This window comes from Suricata suricatta, chromosome 3 (assembly GCF_006229205.1).
Source record: "Suricata suricatta isolate VVHF042 chromosome 3, meerkat_22Aug2017_6uvM2_HiC, whole genome shotgun sequence".
NCBI classification, from domain to species: Eukaryota; Metazoa; Chordata; class Mammalia; order Carnivora; family Herpestidae; genus Suricata; species Suricata suricatta.
The window spans coordinates 6,099,066-6,119,445 of record NC_043702.1 but is presented as its reverse complement, the minus strand read 5'-3'; the positions used below and the strand labels follow the sequence as shown (position 1 = coordinate 6,119,445).

Genomic DNA, 20,380 nt, shown 5'->3' with positions numbered 1-20,380 from the left:
CCAGGAGCCTGGCTGCGCAGCATGCCCTCAGTGAGCTGTGCTGGAGTCTCGGTTTGTGACTCCCGGTTCTCTGCTCTGTTGGGCATGAGGAGGAGCCCCGGCAGCTGAGCAGCGTTTCCTGTGGGCGCCACTTACAAGCTGCCAAGTGCAAAACACAGCAGAGTATTCAGGGTGTTATTTTCTTGACCACTTTTAGTTCATTGCTTTTGACTGAGTGTTTAAAAATATTCTGCAGCATATCTGTAGTAGCTTTGAGCAGCGAATCAGGAGAAGAGACGCAGTTTCTGAGAAAGCTTCAAAGAAACACTGGTCTTTATCTTTTCCCCAGCCTTTTCCGCTGAAACCCACCAGAGTCTTTTTCTGAGTGCTCTTGTTCTATTTATAGAACAGCGGCCCTCCTCGGGTAGCCCAAGATCGCAGCTCTCATCCGCTTTCTGAAAGATTTGTGTGTGTGTGGTGGATGACTGGATTGTGTTTTAATTTTGCTTTTCTTTTATGTGTGAGATGTGTGGCGGGAGATGCAAGAAAAAATACTCCAGCGTTTGTCCTTTAAAGATAACTTACTATAACTTTTCTGGGTTGGGGCTTGTAGGTTTTGTTGTCTGTTTTTGGGTTTTGTTTTGTTTTTTAATTTGCATGTAGGGAAGAGATGGAAGTGGTGACTTCCCCAGCAGAGGTAAGGAAGGCGCGTGGGGACGAGGAGAGGCGCCCTCATCTGTGAGCGAGCCCCGTGAGGTCGAGGCGGAGGCTCCCTGAGTCTGCCTCAGTCTCCCACGGGCTCGCTGACATGAGTGTCCCTGTGTACTTGGTGCTGACAGCAGCGTGAGGAAGCAACCTGGTAGTCCTGTGCCGCGGACTGGGTTCTACCTGCAGCTGCCGGGTTCAGAGGTGGGGCCGCCTCTCTGCCTGGGATCAGCCTCTGGGTCAGCACAGGCTCCTGCACTTCAGAAAAACCAGCGCTGTCCCATAGCTAAGGATGGTGGTTCACGTCTGTGACTGTAGACTGTAGTCTGTTCCTTGGATCCCTGGGTGATGGATGCTGTGTTCCTCTCTCTTCTGCTGGCACTCTTGACTAACCTGGGAGAGTGCGTGGGTGAAGGGGTGAAGGTGAAGTTTATGCTACGGAACGAGGAGGGAGGGTCCTCAGTGGTTTTTCTCCTGGGAGAAGGTTGCCGTTCGTCCTGCCACAGACCCCACTGGACCTGGCACATGGCCGTGAGCTGGCACGTGTGGCTCCCCCTGCCTGGGAGGCCCATGGAGAGGATGCCCTGTGGCGGGGTAAGGAGAGAAGCAGCAGCCTGCGTTCCTAGGGCCCGCCCTGGGCTGCTCAGGTCGGGGTCCTGGTGCATGGCCCGATGTTCGTGGTGTGTGTTGGGCGGGAGGCTTTCTCTGGCCTTCTTCTCAGGGTGGGGGGGTCATTGCATCCCGAGATTCCCCCCCCTGTTTGGAGTTGGCTGGTGTTGGGACTGGATGGCGCTGGTGTTCTGCTCTTACCTTCTGACGTGTTTGGGTTCCGTGAGGTTTCTCTTTCTGGTTTTGTCTTACGTCGTCTTCAGTGGCCACAGGTACCCAAGGGCTCCAGACAGACACTTTCTTAAAGCAGTTACTCAGAGTACAAAGCAATGTGGGATTAGGTAATTCCACCCAGACCTCTGAACCCGTATTCGTGTGCTTGAGCGGAGTTTGTGCTTTCTGCCGGACTCCACGGTAGGACTCCACGGAGAACACCCGTTTTCGTCAGCCTTGAGCCTGGCTCCTGTTTCATGCACGTTAAATGTTTATTCATTTTGACGGTTGGTGGCTCTCAGTGGTTCAGGTGTGTAGTGATCAAGCAGTTCCTTGAGCATTTAACTTCTGAGTGGTCTGCAGGGCTCCCTTGTCCTGTTAGACAGCACAGGGGACAGCACAGGAGGGAAACAGGCCCAGGAGAAGCCATGGCCCGTTCTTGGCTTTAATTGAGCCGAGGTGAGGGGACTGCTGTCCTCCTCGAGTGTGAAGGGACCCCAGTTTCGAGGTAGACGGATCCGACGTACGCGGTGAGAGGTGGTCGTGACTGTGGTCGTGGCACTGCTCTCTGCAGTGTGGGCAGAGCACGGGCCGAGCTTGCGAATGGGGTGAGGGTTGAGTGGGGCGCGGGCCTGGAGCTGCGCTGAACCCCACGGCAACCGACGTCGACAGCTTTGGCAACAGGGTCCTGAGAAATGGCAGGAGGCCAGAGAACGCGGAGACGGGCCAAGAATAGCTGAAAAATACTGAATGCTGAAGTTGGAGACCGCTCTGGCCCCTTGCTGCGGGCTGTTGGCCTGCGAGCCTTCCTGGCCCCTGCTGTCCATCTCCTTGGGCATAGCCAGGCACTCGTAGGGCCCCAGACAGCCACTGCTCAGGGACGCTGGGGTCCCTCAGAATCGTGCGGCACTCCCGGCACTCTCCCCGCCCCGCAGCTCGCTCGGCCTGTCCATAGGTCAGGGTCCGGGGAGAACGGCGGGAGAGTACTTTGTTCAGTTAGGCCGCTGGCCCGTTAGGGGCGTGCACGCCCCAGCCCGTCTGCCCAAGGGCACCATGCAGACGCTTGCTCATGAATCGTTTCTGTGCTTTCAGACTGTCATCAAGGAGGGGATGCTGACCAAACAGAACAATTCATTCCAGCGATCAAAAAGGAGATACTTTAAGCTGCGGGGGCGGACGCTGTACTATGCAAAAACGGCAAAGGTGAGGAGAGAGTTCCTCTGGGGTCCGAGTCTTGGGAAAAACCTTCACTTCTTACATCTGCTCTTTCCAGCGAGTTTGGTAATACTCTAGGGTGCTAGCCTTAATTTGTCTCAGGCCACGCTCTATGCCTTATAAACACTGTCTCCTACTCATTTTTCTCTTTCCTTAATGTCATGTCACCAACGAGGATAAGGGGAAATGTCACAGAAAAAATTAAATTACAGGTAGAGATCTTCCTTCTGGAAGGATTGGGGGGTCACAGGCGTAGAATTTTTTTATTATGGACTAAAATATCCTTTTTAAAAAAGTGCTTTATTGAGGTATAATTGGCAAGCCAAAAGCTATAGGCATTTGATGTAGTCAGCTTAACTTTGTGAGTTTGGAGAGAGGTAGTCATTACCTGAGAAGCTAAATGAAAGTTTCTGAAGTACGTTGGGCTTCTTGCTGTGTGAACAGAAGTGAGATTCTGTCTCGAGGCTTCCAGCCGTGGTTCTTCTTCGCGCGTGTGATCTTGTGTGTGAGCTTTTCCGTGGGCCCCAGGCGGCTCTCATGGAAGACCAGGAGCCAGTCAGAGCCACTGAATCACTGCTGTGTGTACATCAGTGCAGTAAATGCAAAAGCTGGTTTTTGGTGTTCGGAATACCAGTGTTCGGATTGTTGTTAATACTTATGTTTTGGTATGAAGATGTAAATGATTCCGAGTCCAGATCTGTGTTTGAAAGAAATCCCTGGAGTCTGTATTAAAATTTGAAATTGAACAGAACAACTTGTTTAGAGAGGGTTCTGACCACATCCCGCATTTAAAGAACAAAAAAACACTCATAGTTATTTTAGTTCTGTGTGTGTATGGGGTGGGGAAAGGAGGTTACTTAAAAGGCTGAGTCTTTCTAAGTCATTAGCATATCCTTCTGTGTTCCCAGCGGAGTCCTCTTAGAGGGGACAGTAAGGTAAATGGGAGTGTGGACTGTAATGAGGGGATTTGGGGGTGAGTGGGGAGGAGCATGGGCCGGGGGGAAGGTCCCTAAGGCTTAATTCCCCCATCCTCTTGGAGCCTGGCGGTCTCTCTCTCCATGACTAGATTCCTTCTGCTATGGTCCCTTGTGGTTTTCATGGCCAGATCCCTTCTATTTGGGTTGGCCTGTCTTCCTAGAATCATTTATTTTAGCCAGGACCTTTTTCCCTTGAGTGTGCTGGCTGGACAAACTAAAACTGGAAGGACAGGGGGATCCTGGGTCTGGACCCCCATTCCCTCAGGTGGACTCGGTGGGAAAGCATATTTCACATATAAAAGTGAGATGCTGAGGACAAAAATTAAATACAGAAACCACAGTGTTCTGTTTTGTTTTCATGATCGCAATTACTAATGAACTTCTGAGTTCACACCCGGGGCTCTGCCTGTGAGCTCCGTGCTCTGTGTGCGGTCAGCGCACCTTTAGTCCTCAAGTGTCAAGTGCTCAGGGTTCCAGGCGCTTGGGGGTCTGTGGGTGTTTGACCAGGGTTGAGGGGAGCTGGGGCAGTGCGGGGCCGGGTGCTCTGGCCACGCGCTGACCCTGGTGCCATGTCTCCCTCCAGTCCATCATATTCGACGAGGTGGACCTGACGGATGCCAGCGTGGCCGAATCCAGCACCAAGAACGTCAACAACAGTTTCACGGTAAGACTCCGGACCACACCTTTGTTGGTTCTTCACCACGTGTGGCTTTCCGTTTTAATTTGACAAGTGTGTGTGAGCAGTGCAGACCTTTTTAGTGTTTTCTCTGATTGGAATGCTTCCTGGTAAATTCTGAATTTAATGTTGAAAATAATACTGTGGTTGGAGAAAAACTGGGAATTTGGCATGTGTAAGCTCAAAAGACCAAGAGGGTCCAGGAACTGTTTTCAACATGTTGTTGTTACATTTCTCTTAAGTTTTGTACAGAGCTTTGTTTTTTATAATTACTGTAGAAAATTTTGGAAAACACGGGAAAAATATGTTGAAGCACTTAACCATAATTCAGCTACCTCAAAATATATACTGTTGATACTTTGGTGTGTTTCTTTTCTTCTTTACTTTTAAACTGTCCCCCTCCCCTGCTCCCCCACTTTACAGCAGTTACACTGTACTTTTTGCAGAAGTTTTAAGTACATAGTCATGTGACCTCATTGCCCAGAGGTAGCCAGCTGCTCACTCTTGAGTGTTTATCTTTGTTTCTAAATACGTATGCCTTTGCCCACCTACACCATGACATTATTATACTCCTTTTGTTTTACACCTGTTTTTTTTTCCTCCTCTCGAGAATTTATGGTGGACTTTTTCCATGTCCGTTGATCTAAATGTTCCTCATATTTTTAATGACTGTATAGATACAGCATTTCTGGTGTGACTGCAATTTTCGTTTTGGGGCCGACTTTAAAATCTGTATAAAGTGTGACTCTAAGGGCAGGAATGGAGTATTTAAAAGTAGTTTCTGTTATAAAGCTAGCCCATCTAGAGGTAAAGTTATGTTTCCTGATTTTTTTTTTCAATTCTCTTATAACTCCGTCAAAGTGGGTAATTTTCTTTACGTTTAGCATCTGACATTTTGCGTTAATGTTAGTTTCAGATAGTTTCAGGTTTTCTTTATCTTATTAATTTATGGGCTGATTATTGACATTGGTGATGCAAATGGGATTTTCCTTCCTCCATTTAAACTTCTACTTATTTTGTTTTGATATAACTAACTGCTCTTGGTTCTGGTTCGTAGCTTATCGAATTAGTCAGACTTCCCTGGTGGTCTCTCTTACTTGATTCTTAGTTTTACTTGGAATGTTTTTACTTTTTCACAATCAACTTTATTGTTTTCTTACTGGCTGGGGAGAGACTTTTAAAACTATGTAAGTGGATTATTCTGTGCTTGGTGGCTTTTAGAGTTTTTAGTAGAAAGAGGTGTTGACTTTTATTGGGGGATTTTGAGCATTAATTTAGTTGATCATGTTGGTTTTAGGTATTTGTATATTTGTTATAATAATAATTTCCTGATAATAAGTTGTTCTTGGTAATGTTACATTTACAACCTAGTTTTGTTTAAGCTTTTCCTATCTCATGTGGATGGAGGGACGTTTCCTCTGGAGTTAGGAGGGAGCCTTTGTTGTGTTTTGATCTCAGAGTTAGACTAGCCCCATACAATTCATTTAGTAACTTTCCATAACTTTATGTGTTCTGGAATACTTGATATGGCGTTGGAATGGTTTCTTGAAAAGCTGAGAGAACTTTAAATACTCTGTCACAAGGACTTTTCACGGAGATAAGGCTGTGAAAAGGTTTGTTTTTGCCTTCTGACGATGAGCTTTTTTACTCCTGGACTCCCTTTTTGTATTTTACTTTCCCGCTTAGCCGACACCTTCACATTTAGTAGCATGTATTATTTTCACTTTAAACATCAGTGCTGGGGCGCCTGGGTGGCTCAGTCGATTAAGCCTCCGACTTCGGCTCAGGTCAGATCTCATGTTTGTGGGTTTAAGCCCCACGTCAGGCTCTGTGCTGACAGCTAGCTCAGAGCCTGGAGCCTGCTCTGGGTTCTGTGTCTCCTCCTCTCTCTGCCCCTCCCCTTCTCATGCTCTGTCTCTCTCTGTACCAAAAATAAGTAAAACATTAAAAAAAAATTTAAACATCAGTGTCTCTGGTTATATCCCTTTTGTATTTCTAATTTTATTTGTTTAGCTTTTGTTTTTCTTGTCAGATTTCTTAAACTCCATCACTTTTGTTGTTTTTTAAGAGAACCAGTTCTTGGATTATTGATCAGTTCCATTTTTTTCTGGCACCTCATTGAGTTTCTGCATTTATATTCATTGTCTCTTTTCTGCTTTTCACAACTTTCAAACACAACTGACTGATTAGCTTATTCTCGTTTTCATTGTGTGTGTGTGTGTGTGTGTGTGTGTGTGTGTATAATTATGTACACAATGAAATTGTCTGTATGATGAAAATGTGAGGGACTCTGAATTGAACTATGAGTGCCTTTCTGTTCACATTCCAAAAGTTTTCTTTCTCAGCTGCAAAGTGTTCTTAAAGACAAAATACTTTTCTGATCATTAAGTTATTGAAGAAAATTTTCAAGTATGTAAATATAAATAGGAAATTTAAAACCATCCATATCCTGATTACCCTAAGATACCTGGTAGTGTATTTTGGTTGATGTCATTCCCACCAAATACATTTTATAAAATACGTTTTTTAACCTTCTCTCTATATTTAACAGTGAGCCTTTTCTCTTGTAATATCCTCTGAAGTCTTACCTGCTCATGTTGCCTAGTGCTCCCCCATATAAATGTGAGTTCATTTAACCAGCCCCTATCTTGAATGTTACATTTTTTCCTATCATAAATAATATTGTGATATACACTTGTACACAAATCCTTTGGTGGGTTTCTGATTATTTTTATACATTCTTGGAAATGGGATTCTATTTGAGGTACAAAGTAGGAACTGTTAAAAGGCTTTTGAGGGGCTCCTGGGTGGCTCAGTCGGTTGAGTGTGGGACTTCAGCTCAGCTCATGATCTCACAGCCCGTGGGTTTGAGTCCCGTGTCAGGCTCTGAGCTGTCAGCACAGCTTCAGATTCTGTGTATCCCTCTCTCTCTGCCCCTCCCCTGCTTGCTTTCAGTCTCTCTCTCAAAATAAAGACATAAAAAAAAAAAGGCCTTTGAGAAATGGATGATACATGTCATGACTTATATGAGCCTTGAAAGCACTATGCTAGATGAAAGAAGCCAGACACAAAAGGCCACGTTTTATGATTCCATTTATATGATCTGCCACAGTAGGCAAATCTGTAGAGACAGAAAGTAGATGAGTGGTGGGGGCAGGGGACTGTGGAGGAGGAAGGAATGATTATTGGAGGTGCAGGCTTTTTTCAGGGGGTGATAGAATGTTCTAAAATCAGATCCCGGGGATGGTTGCCCCACTTTGGGAGTATGCTACAAACCACTGAGCTGTATACTTTAAAAGGGTGAATTGTGTGGGAATTAGATTTCAGTAAAAATATGGCAAAACTAGGATGGCACTATGGTTTGGGTACCGTGGGAGTTAATACGGAGCTTTGTCAGCCCTGCTCGGAGAGTGAACCCTGATTCCTATGTTGTCTCTGTGGGAAAATGTGTACAGAGCGCCAGACACTGGACTTCAGATATAGATAGAGCCCGTCTTTGTTGGAGAAACTTCTGGAACCACATCTCCGTCAGGTAGTCGTGGATGATTCCCAGACTTCAGGGACGAGGTGCCGATTCCTTCACGTTTATTTTTGATTTGGTTAGTGCTTTAAAAACTGCCTTTTCGCCTGAGGAAGTACTGGGAGGGGACAAGAGAAGGAGTAACACTGAGGTCGCCCACAAAGAGTCGCAGATCAGGAAGCTCATCCATGAGTGATCCAGGAAGGCGCGTGGAATATGGAGATAAACTGGGAGGCTTATAGCCCAGCTCCCGCCAGTCAAGCTTCCGTAGGGAGTCCGGCCGTTCTGGAGCCGTGAGCGATTGAAGTATTTTCTTTGCTTAAAATGCACACTTCATGATCTTCCCCCGCAGTAACCCCTGCAGCGTTTCCCGTCCGAACCCTGAACCTGGCTCTCACCATGCAGCAAACTGCCCGGGTCTGTGCGGCTCCCTGTCCAGTCAGCCCTCCTGAAAGGCCGGCCCCGGCCGTGGACTTGGCCAGTGCTTGGTGCATATGCCCAAGGAGCAAGTGCACAATGAATGCATTTGTCCAGAAGCCACTACGTTTCCTGGGACATCTCATTGGGTTTTCCAGCTCTTCCAGTAGTAATTTCCCAGTTCCACAGTGTCCACTAAGATTGCTGGCCTGATACAAAGAACCAGTCAGTGAAAACTGCTGCCTGTGGAACCCTTTTGTAGCTGGAGAAGCGTGAGTGCATTTACTCCACAGTCCAAGGGGCTCCATTTTTGTTCCTCCCCCAAATGACCAGAGAGCTATAATATAAAGAAATTAGGACACATAGGACAAGACACTTCAAGGGAGAGGGGTGAGGATCTGTGGGGAGGGGAGATTTTAGACAGGCTGGAAGGAAGAGGTGTATCAAACGAAGCTCATGTAGCTAGAGAGGGGTCTGCTTGTCCTCCTGTTCTTTAAAGACAGTGTGAGGCTGCGGTGAGGCTGGAGACCTGGGGAAGATTGCCTTCAGATTCGTCATCGGTGGTGCGGCGGTGGTGGCAGCTCCCAGAAGATGGGGAGTAGAGCTGAGGATGTCTTCTGCCTTCTCACCTTCAGGGGGTCTGCCCCCTCACAAGGCCAAGAAACAAAGTGGCATGAAGAGAAAAAGGGAATTTGCCAACCCCTCAATAATGTGAAATTGTATGTTTCTGATGATGAAACATGTTAATATTAATCTCTGAAAATTTAAAGACTTTTCATATCTCATTGCCAAGTTGCCCTTAGAACTTATGTCAATGGGACTTCATGAAAGTTCTTTTTTTTAATGTTTGTTTGTTTTGAGAGAGAGCAAGAGAGAGCGTGTGCATATGCCCAAACGGTGGGGGACAGGGTGCAGAGAGAGAGGAGAGAGAGAATCCGCAGCAGGCTCTGCACTGTCAGCACAGAGCCTGATGTGGGGCATGAACCCACAAACTCTGTGATCATGACCTGAGCTTAAGTGGGATGCTTAAGTAAGCCACGCAGGCACCCTAAAAGTTCTTTCTTAAAATCCTTTTACAAACACCATGTTTTAACATTTTAGAATGCCTTTGCCATTTTGATAGTTTAAAAATGGTAATGTGTTGGGGTGGCTGGGTGACTCAAGTCAGTCAAGCGTCCAACTGTTGATTTCAGGGCGTGATCCCAAGGTTGTGGAAGTGAGCTCTGCATCGGGCTCCAGGCTGAGTGTGGAGCCTGCTTGAGATTCTGTCTCAGTCTCCCTCTGCCCCTCTGCCTCTCTCCCCTGCTCACGTGCCTGCGCTCGCTCGCTCTCAAATTAAAAATGGTGATTAATTTTGATCAGTTTCTTCAACTATCAAAGTAAGGTTGAACATTGGCTATTTGAATTTCTTTCTTTATGAATTAATTTTTTCATGTGCTTTCAGATAGTTATTTGTATTTTTGTGTTTTTAGGTTTCAAAATTAACTCACTCATTTGCTTTCTCTATCTAAATTTGCCGTCACTGGCTCTGATAGTTTTAGTGTTTTGTCTTAAAAATTTTTTTTTTAATGTTTATTTATTTTTGAGAGAGGGGAAGAGAGGCAGAGAGAGAGGATGACACAGTATTGGAAGCAGGCTCCAGACTCTGAGCTGTAAGCACAGAGCCTGACCTGGGGCTGGAACTCGTGAACTGCGAGGTCCTGACCTGAGCTAAAGTCAGATGCTTAACTGACTGAGCCATCCAGGCGCCCCTGTCTTTGTTTTTTTGTTCTTTTAAACTAGATTTCATATAATAGTAGTGGGACTAAGTTACCAGGTAAAAACTCTTCTCATTTGCCTTTATGCTTCTTTTCTTCCCTCTTTCTAACATGTTTTAAGATTATTTTCAGCTTTATGATCATAAAATTACAGATTTATGCTGAAGGTGTATTTTTGCTACTGTAACTTTCCAAAGGAGTTTGTTAATGCAGAATTTCCACTTTCCTGAAACTTTATGTATTTCATATAAGTTTTTAAATTGAAAAATAACTTACATACCAAAAAATACACAAATATAAGTGCAAGCTTGATGTGTAATGACACTCCGACCGAGTGACAGAACATGTCCAGGCCCCAGGAGGCTCTGCTCCTGCTCTCTCCCAGTGTAAACACTGTCCTGACCTCCAGCACTGTAGAGTAGTTCTGACTGCTTTAGGTATTTGATATAAATAGGACTCATATTATTTTGTGTCTTTTGTGTTCTGCACATTTCCTAATATCACACTTGAGGTACTTTTCTAATTGTATTGTTAATTGATTTCTAGCTTAATTCTACAATCATCAGAGAATATACTTTGTGATTTTAAACCTTTGGAATTGGTGGGACTTTTTATCACCTACAAGTTTTCATAAGTGTTCATGTGCAAAGGTTTAGTTTTTTCTCATATTTTATAACTCACTGATTTGTTTTTCCACTTGTCCTTTTAGTTATTAAGGTTGATTAAATCTCCTACTGTGATTGTAGACTTACCTGGTTTTTGTTTTCATTCTGTTAGTTTTGCTTTACATATTTAGAGGGTTATTTTTAAGTGCATATAGATTTAGGGTTATTTTATATTCTCACTGAGCCTTTTATGAGATAATCTTCTGTTTTCTTCATATTTTTTGCTTTCAAGTGTACTTTGATGTTACTACAGCTGCAATAGCTTTATCTGGTAATTATTTTGTAAAAATTATATTGGTGCATAATTTTCGATTCTTTTGCTTTCAGTTTTTTTGTTTATTTTTAGGGTGTATCTCTCGTAAGCAACATATGGTTTTGTGGTTTTTAAAATCGACTATTGTATTATTTAATCAGATTATATTTTCAGTTGAGTTGCATTATTTTTAATCTGTGATTAGTATAAATACTCTTGCATTTGGGTATAAATCTAACATGTCTTTCTCTTCTCTCTGTCTTTTTATATTTTTTTCACTCATTTCTTCCTTTCTTAAATGGATTATTTCTTCTTACCTTCTGTTGTAGCTTGTTTTATATACATTATTTAAGGGGCGCCTGGGTGGCTGTCGGTTGAGCATCTGACTTCAGCTCAGGTTATGCTTTCAGGGTTTGTGGGTTCAAGCCCTGTGTCGGGCTGTGTGCTGAGAGCTCGGAGCCTGGAGCCGCTTCGGATTCTGTCTCCTTCTGTCTCTGCCCCTCCCTGCTCACACTCTGTCTCTCTCTTTCTCAAAAATGAATAAGCTTTAAAAACAATTATTACATTATTTTAGTGGATATTTTACAGATTACAAGATACATCCTTGACTTATTTAGTTCTAACAGAGATGAGTACTTTTAGTGCTTTCCAAATAATGCAGGGATCCTAGAGCCTTTATACTCTCTACACTCTTCATTGCCTCTGAAATCATGATTGAAATTACAATTCAGCTGTGGTACTTAAAAAAAAAACCACACAGCAACCTCTATACTCTCTTCTAGCCTTTCTGCTGGTTTACTTAATTTTATAAATATTTGAAGCCTCATAGGACATTATTACATAGTCAGTAGTCATTTAGATTTATAATAGATATTTAACCTTTCTGTTGGCCCTTCATTTCTTTTGTATTTCTGTGATGCATTTGTGGTAATATTCCTTCTGTGTGGAAAAATTCCCTTCAGTATTTCTCTAGTATAGGTTTTTATTTTTGTTTGACAATACCTTTATTTCACCTTTTTGAAGGATGTTTTTGCTTGTTATACAATTCTTTTAAGTTTTTAAACTTTTTAAATTTATTTTTGAGAGAGAGTGCAGATGGGGGGAGGGACAGAGAGAGGGACACACAGAATCAGAAGCAGGCTCCAGGCTCTGAGCTGTCCCCATAGAGCCCAGTGCGGGGCTCAAACTCATGAACCATGAGATCACGACTTGAGCCCAAGTCAGATGCTTAACCGACTGAGCCACCCAGGCGCCCCTAGAAATGTTATTGTAGGGGTGCCTGGCTGGCACAGTCGGTGGAGTGCGCAACTCTTGGTCTCAGGGTCTTGAGTTTGAGCCCCATGTTGGAGAGACAGCTTACATTTAAAAAAAAAAGTCACTGTATTTTAGCTTCCATTATTTCTGTTACAAACTTATTCATCTTATTATTGCTTCTTGGATGGTAGTATATTCTTTGTACTACTTTTAAGATTTTAATTATTTTTTTATGATTTTTCCAGGCACAGTTCTTTGTATTTATCTTGCTTAGTATTCCTAGGACTTCTGAAATCTGTGGATTTATATTTGTTTTATTGTCAGTTTGGGCAAAGCCTTGGTTATTATTTCTTCAAGTATTGTGCCTACCCATTAATTTCTTCCTCTTATTCTGGGGGTTGTATGTTAGATCTTTTCACTCTCTTCCATGTGTTTTTTGTATTCTTTAAAAAGTATTTTCTATTCTTTTCTCTCTGGGTGTATTATCTTCTAGTGTTCTTCAGGGTTTTCTCATCTGTTCTTAAATCCATTTCAGGGGGCACCTGGGTGGCTCTGTTGGTTAAGAGTCTGGCTCTTGGTTTTGGCTCAGGTCGTGATTTCACAGTTGTGGGTTTGAGCCCTGCATCAGGCTCTGCGCTGTCAGTACAGAATCTGCTTGGGATTCTCTCCCACTCCCTCTCTTTCTGCCCCTCCCTCGCTCTCTCTATCTGTCTCTCAAAAATAAATGAACGTTAAAAAATTCCTTTCAGTTCTTTTATCTTTTAGCTTGAGTATTTTCATTTGATTTTTTATAAAAGATTCCAGTACCCTGCCAAAGTCCCTATATTCAACATATTTATGTTACAGTCTGTCTGAAAACTCAAATATCTGGTTCTTTTATGGGTCTTTTTCTATTGTTTGGCTTTTCTCTTGGCTTTTGTTCCTTTAGCCTTTTTTTCTTGGCATGCCTGATAATTTTGGTTAACAAACATTGGTGGAAAAATAGTGGAGAGCATTCACTTTTGCCTCTAGTAGGTAGGCAGGGTAGCAGCAGATTATCTTAAATCCCATTTGTGACAGAGCTGATTTGAATGTGGCTTTACTTTTTCCGTTGGCTGGTCTCTTTCCCTCCCTCTGCTTCTAGGAGAGACTCCTTCAGAACCCCCAGCTGTAAATCTGTGGTGTTCTTTCTCTGTCGGGCTCTGACCTTGTGTTTGTCCCACGAGTCCTGTGGTAAGACCAGAAGCTCTGTTCAGCCTCCCAGCCTCTTCCACTCAGGAATGAGTCTGCGGTTGTCACTAGTTTAATTTTCTCTGCATCTTGTCACTCAGTGATATTTGTAAGTATCTGACATTAGATCACCCATTATAAAATGGGAGATACCATTTACTTGAAGGATGATGTATTTACCAAAGGGAATAATGTTTGGTCTTTGTCATCATTTATGCAATTTGTTGTTTAGGTCTTCTTACGATTCTGTTTTTAATTTACCTGATCTTCCATAGACTGATGAAGAATTACTCTGTTTCAGGATGATTATTTTTGTCATTTTATTCTTACATTTGCAACATGTTTCACTGTCACCATTTTTTGAAGCTCTTTAAGAAAGAAAAAAGCACATACATGTTAATACCTCCATTACTGAGTAGTCATTTGTCAGTAAGGTAACCTCTTTTTTACCCTGAATCATCGTTACCACTAACTGTACTCCGTCTGATACTAATACGGCCATCTTTTGTCATTCAGAGTTTAATTGATAATGTGTACTTCCCTCTCCCACCCTCACTTTCAGCTTCAGATTCTTCTTGTTATTTTAGATTGTAATTCTTGTAAGCAATATATTGTTAGAAGTTGTTTTATGTCAATTTGGAGCTCTTTGCTTCGTGAACTTTAGACATTTTCTGCTTGTTAGGATTTGTGCACTTCGGACTCCTGTGTTTAGGGGCTGAGTGTTGGGCTTTCTGGATTGAATGCTTCCTAGGTACCTGTCTTCTGTGACATTTCTGTGAGTGGTGTGTGCACTGTTTATATTTGCTAATGATTTGAGTAAAAAAATTCCTTTAAAAATATATTTACAATTCACAGATTTTCTTATGCTGTATCTGTGTATGGCTAGGTGGTGGCCTTTGCTGGTCAGCCTTTGCACCCGCAGGGTGTGGAGCCATGAAGAACGCGCTTCTCGGTGCTTTCTTCCGCCAGCTCTTGTTTGTATTACACTAATGAGAGTGAGAAGGCACTGAAAAACAAAGAGAAATAATGTAGGATGCTTTGCACAAAGGAAACAAAATATGGTGTTTTATGTTTTAGTTAGAGAGTTCCAGCAGCACCGAGTCTCTGACTCTGGTGTGGAGGGGGAGGCGTCAGAAGCCAGCCTTGCCGTTGTCATCGTCGGGGACGTCTGTACATGTCTGCTTGGAATCTCGTGGGGTTCTCTCCCTCCCGTGTGCTGCTGGGATTTGCTCACTAGTTTGTCTTCCAGGCTTGGTTTTGGTTTTCCAACTTTGACAAAGATCTTTTTTTCTTTTTCTTTTCTATATAATTCTTCATGTGCTGCGTCTCGTTCTTTGGGACCTTTGTTGTGTATTCATTTATCGGTTCTGAATATGCCTACTGAGGGCCTGCCCAGGGCCAGGCACTGTTCTCAGTGGTCAGGTTCTGTTGGTGAGCAGAGGTGGAGAGGGCTCTTCGCCAAGCGTGCGTCCTCCTGGGGCCTCAGTGCGGCCTGTAGGGAGAGGCACAGGCTGAAACAGGTGAAGGGAAGGAAGGCTGCGTCTTAAGGGGGCCCTGCTGGTATTGAGTGCCCCTGAGAGGTGACGCTTGCACTGAGCTGTGAAGACTGGTTTGTGGCAAATCAGCTGAAGGAAGTGTGTGCAGGCGTGTGTGCGTGTGTGTGTGTGTCTGTGTCTGTCTTGTGCCTGTGGGCACCCTACAGTGGGGCAAGTCAAGGGCCCAGTGTGTGCAAAGGTCTCGTGAGGGAGGACCCCGGCCAGCCTGTGTGAAGAAGCGGAAGAAGGCTGTGTGGCCGGCCGCGGCCTGAGGGGGAGAGACCGTGGGCGGGCTCGGGGCTTCGTGCTTCCCCAGGTCGTGCCATCGAATCATTCCGTTTGGTGAAATTCCCAGACGTGGAGCGTGAGAATGTGGAGCATGAGAATGTGTTACTCCGGTTGCACTGCGGAGGGTGGTCTGGAGGAGGAAGGGGAGGGGGGAGGGAGTGTGGGATGCGGTGGGAGACCACCTGCTGCTGGTTCTGTGGGGAGGGTGAAGGTGGGCACCAGACAGGCGCTGCCACCCGCACAGCCCTGCGGAGGCGGGTGGAGCGTCGGACTCCTAGGAGGGCTCCGCATCGCCCTGTCCGTCAGCTCTTCCGCAGTATTTGAATTTGATCTTCCCAAATTCTATTAAGGAAAGTGTTATTTTGTTTCCTATTGCATTTCCTTGTGATTTTTACCCTCATCCGGCATAGCTTGCATGTTCTTTTTTTTTTTTTTTCCTTGTTTTTATATCCTGGCTAATTCACATTTGGTAGAGAGGTATTTTTTAAAGTTAGTTTATTTTGAGAGAAAGCACGAGTGGGGGAGAGGGACAGAGGGAGAGGGAGAGAGAGAACCTTAAGCAGGCTCCGTGCTTAGCGCAGAGCCTAACATAAGGCTCAGTCTTACGACCCTGAAATCATGACCTGAGCTGAAACCAAGATGCTTAACTGACTGAGCCACCCAGATGCCCTGATAGAGATTTTAACTATACTTTGTTTAATGTCATCATTTTCTGCTTCAGGGAAAGACTTTCCATTTTCTCTTGGGCTTCCAAATGTTTTCATTGACTTGGATTTCCCCCTGCCCGATCTGTGTGTCTCTGAGCTTTCTGTGGTGATTTTCCTTGTCTTCCGTCCTGCACTGGCTTCTTCCGTAACCTTCCTGTAGCAGCTGGGAGTGTGCCAGAAGTGGCAGGGCTGACCGAGTTCGGTGCTCGTACTTACTTCTCCAAGTCAGTGTTTGCATCATTTAAAGCTTTTGTCCTATTTTAATAAAGATTTGATGAAATTCCATCACCTCCTTTAATGTTACTTGAAGTGTCAAAATGCAGCAAGCACAGCTCAAGCAGTGGGGCACGGCACAGCTCCATTCCACCCCCGCCTGTCCCTGAGAGCCCCTCCTCGAGTCCGTTCGGGTTGACTTGTTACAGGGCTGTAGCATATGCTGCGGGGGAGCAAGGATTTTGGTCAGTTTTGTGCACTACTGTACCCGAGAGCCGGCGACAGTACTGGTTGTGTGTGACTTGATTGCCACCAATTTCAGGATGACTTAGGCCCCATTCCTCTGGCTGATCTCACCAGCAGAGCGCTTCTAGTGCACACTCTGGGCAGCAGGGCAGGTCTGCCCCTCAGGTGGCGTGTGGTCCCGCGGGTGCGGTGGGTGGAGCATCCTCCCCCCTCCCCCCCCAGTTTTAGGAACTTCACTGCAGAGACTGACCTCATCGTTGCTGGTGTCAGAGGCTGTGTCCCTTTTGAGGGAGGCAGAATGAGCCGAGCTGAATTTAGTGAAGGTTTTCTAAGCTAAATAGGACACAGGGACTTGTCTTCGGAGGTGACCCGGGCACTGCTGACGGACAGACAGCGGGATCGGGTCAAGGGCTGACTGCAGGAGGTGTGGGCCAAGTACTGACTTGCGTCCCATGGATGGCAGGGAGCCCGGGCACACGGGGGTTGCCAGGCATTTGCGCCTACATTGCCTCGGAGAGGGTGGTGGTGCTCTGGACGTTCCCTGCCCACTCTGGAGCCCATCACCCCTTTCAGGGAAGTCATCTGCTGTCACAGCATCACGAACTCGAGGCCCAGGCCCCTGCCTTGGGCTCCTCGGGCTGTGGTGCTGGTGTTGGGTGGTACCTTAGTGCTGGGACCAGCAGCAGCTGGCTCTGGTTTTGTTCCAGGTACATATCCAGGTCCCCAGGCTGGTGGGTGGGGGCCCACGACCCCCTCTTTCGGTGGGGGTTCTGGGTCTGCCCTGAGCAGCCAGAGGGCAGGGACGGAGGCTGCTGGGATCCAGAAAGCCAGTGCTGTGGGGGACAGGAGCCCAAGGAAAGGATGATGCTTTAGAAGCTAGGAAGCTTGTGTGTCAGGGACCCAGGCTGCAACATGTCCAGTTAGCTTTTACTTCATTTGTGGGGAAAATGATGTGCTGTGTGGTGTTTCCATGTTTCAGTTTTCCCAGTTGAATCAGGGACTCTGTCTTTGAATGTCTGGGATCTCTATTTCCTCAAGTGTAAGGACCTAGATAGTAGAACTAGGTTCTATTCCTTCTTATACTGTTGAAACTTGTACAGCACGGGACCTTGTGCTCAGAGACAAGGACTGTGAAGCCAGGTCATGAGGGGCCTGAGCAAGTCACTAAACAACTCTGGGCCTCAGTTTCCTCATCTGAGAAATGGGGATAATAATAGTACCTACTTAGGGGGTTGCCGTGAGGATTAAATGAGCTAATAAAATGTAGACATGACATTAAGTGTTGGCTGTTATTAACATTATGATTTTAGGCACTCACTGCCTATCTTTTCATTGGGTGAATTGAAAGTAGTGGACCCGATTAATTTGTGGTGTTCTTGGTACTTATTTAGACCATTTTCTTTTAGTTTGATTTACTTACATTTCCTAAGTGAAATGTTTCCTACTTTCTCTGTTTGCTGAATAATTACTTCTAATTAAAATCACTGTGGACTATTCTAGACTCCACTGGACCTAAAAGCAGTTGGGCTGTTTTACTCTGATCCCTGGGGTCCTGGCAGCAACTGCACTTGAGTTGGAGCTTGAAGAGGAAAGACGAGTTAGACTGGACTATCCCTGAAATATAAAACCATTAAGAAGAGTCACATTCTGCCCATTTCTAGAAGCTGTGTAAACCGTCGAGTGCCACCTAGGTTATTACCTCCTACAGTCCAGGGGACGTGGTGCTCCTGGCTGTCCCAGCCTCTTGCCTCGCCACGGACCTGCTCCAGCCGACCTGCTCTTTGTAGGGGCCCCGTACCCTGTGCAGAGGTTACCCTGGTCTTGGTGGGGCCCCTCAGTGTGTGTGTGGGCCCTCTCCCCAAGTTCCCTCTACAGACCATGTCCACTCCTCACAGGTAGGGTGACAGCTGTCTCTTCCGGGAGGTCTTCCTGTTCATGCTGTGGTCAGAAGGGAACGTGTTGCTGCCTTCTGCTCCCTCAGGGCAGCAGCTCCCAAACTTGGCTGTGCCCCAGCACCCTTTGGAAAGAGCATAGTGGCACCATCCCCAGAGACTCTGATGCTGGTTGGTAAGTGGGTGATCTTTCAGTGCTTTGATTTTGAGGTGCGGCTGCGTTTGGGACCTGCACTCCTGTGCACGTGGTCACGCCTTCTTAGCCTTGACTTGAGGCCAGGGGCGCTCCTTGAAGCTTGCTGTCCCCCGGAGCAGGACGCATGCGGGCTCTGCGCTGGGTGGGGGAGGGGGCTTTGTCGCTTCTCTCTCGTCATAGAGGGTATTGAGTGGTTTCTCCCTTGTGGGGTCCTGTGGAACAGATCGTTGTGGACTGTTCTGTGGGCCGGGCCCCTTGTGTCTCCGTTACCCTCTTACAAATGCCCTTCGTGCTGGGCGGGGAGCTTGCTAGGAGCTGCGCGTCTCTGGACTCTGGTGAGCAGCTTTGGGTCAGGCCCGGCTCCTTTCTCTCTCTCTCTCTCTCTCTCTCTCTCTCTCTCTCTCTGTGTGTGTGTGTGTGTGTGTCCGTCCGTGTCTGTTACGTTTGCCAGTTGGGAAACTTGTTGTTTGCCCCTGGAGAGTACAGGAACCGCCTGACAACAGTCCAGCCGTGCCTGGCACTCTGATTTCTGAAAACAGACAGACACCAATTGGAAAAGATGCAGGTTTTGAAAGACTTGTCTTTCCTTCTTCTGACCATCCAGCATGGAGGCGTTGTCTGCCAGGCGCCCGGGGGCAGACGGGTGTGGATCAGGGACTCCTTACAGCCTGTTAGACTTGAAGAGAAGGAATTATAGTGTCCTGTGACAGGTGTAGCACAGAAGGGGCAGAACAGTGGCAGCGCCGGGACAGATCTCCGTGGGCCGGGCTGGCCACGGAGAAGGGGCGAGGGAGTGGGCTCGGGGGCCCGGGACCGGAGCCGCGTGCGGGCAGAGTGCTCCATGGCAGTAACGCTTTGAGAGGAGACTCTCAGTGAGGGGAGGAAGGGCCACAGTCCAGCAGCTCTTCTCTTTCTCCGTGTCCCGGGGGCACGCGTTACATTTCCCGTGTTGTATGCACAGCAGTATGTAACTTCACGTTTTCATCGTAAGCACCTCCACATCACGAGTCTATAATGGCCGCTGTGTAGGCAGAGACGTTTCACGTGTGGATGTGGCACAGCCGATCGCTTAAACTGTTTCCTCACTCTGCAGTACTGGGGGCTCAGATTGCATTCAGGGTTTGCTGGTGAAGGTGTGGCTAGAGCAGGTGTGTTCGGACCACGGGAGGGATGTTCGGAAAAAGTAGTGTGGTCTCCCTTGCAGAGCAGCCCTGTGCTGAGCCCCTCCCTGAGAAAGGGTGCAGTTCTCCTTGAGAGGACAGCCTTCTCTCTGTCTTGTGTCCTTTTTGTGGCCTGCTCCCTCCGAATCGGGATTGGTTCTGGTTTACAGCTTCATCGGCTTCCGTTTCCCTCATTTTGGTTGGATCATGGTTGGGGCTGTGCTGTGTCCTGACTCCCAGAATCTCCAGTGAGCGTGTCACATGCCTGTAATACAGGAATCGAGGCCAGGCTGGGTTGATGATGAGGAAGCGGGCAGATCAGGGGACTTGGGTGGGAGTGACCCAGCCGGCCGAGGAAGAAGTGGGAGCAGAGAGGTGGGCTGGAGAAGGGCAGCAGAGATGTGGGCACGTGCTGGTGTGAGGAGCAGGTGGGTGAGAGGGGGCGGAGGGAGCATGGGCAGAGGGCGGCGAGTGAGACACCAGTGCCTGTTGGCATCATGTGAGAACAGAATAAAGGGAAGGAGAGGCCCTATTAAGCAAATTTCAGTCTATTTTGAAATTTCAGGAAAATGGATTGGCTGAATAATGGGGATCAACATTAAAGAGGGTTTTCAGTATAAACTGGATGAGAATTAAGTGTAGGGTATTCATGCTTAGGGGACCACTTCTGCATCATGCCGTATACAACGCTGCG

At 46.3% G+C, this 20,380-nt stretch overlaps 1 protein-coding gene across 1 annotated transcript in view; it reads left to right on the top strand.

Moving 5' to 3' along the window:
- Positions 1 to 1,216: 1,216 nt before the first annotated feature.
- DGKD (diacylglycerol kinase delta) overlaps positions 1,217 to 20,380 on the top strand; it is an 81,280-nt gene continuing 62,116 nt past the window's right edge. Inside the window, exons 1-3 of the mRNA XM_029933573.1 lie at positions 1,217 to 1,278; positions 2,599 to 2,709; positions 4,282 to 4,362. Of these exons, the coding sequence (XP_029789433.1) occupies positions 1,255 to 1,278; positions 2,599 to 2,709; positions 4,282 to 4,362 (216 nt within the window). The 5' untranslated portion in view covers positions 1,217 to 1,254. The remainder of the gene's footprint in view (positions 1,279 to 2,598; positions 2,710 to 4,281; positions 4,363 to 20,380) is intronic.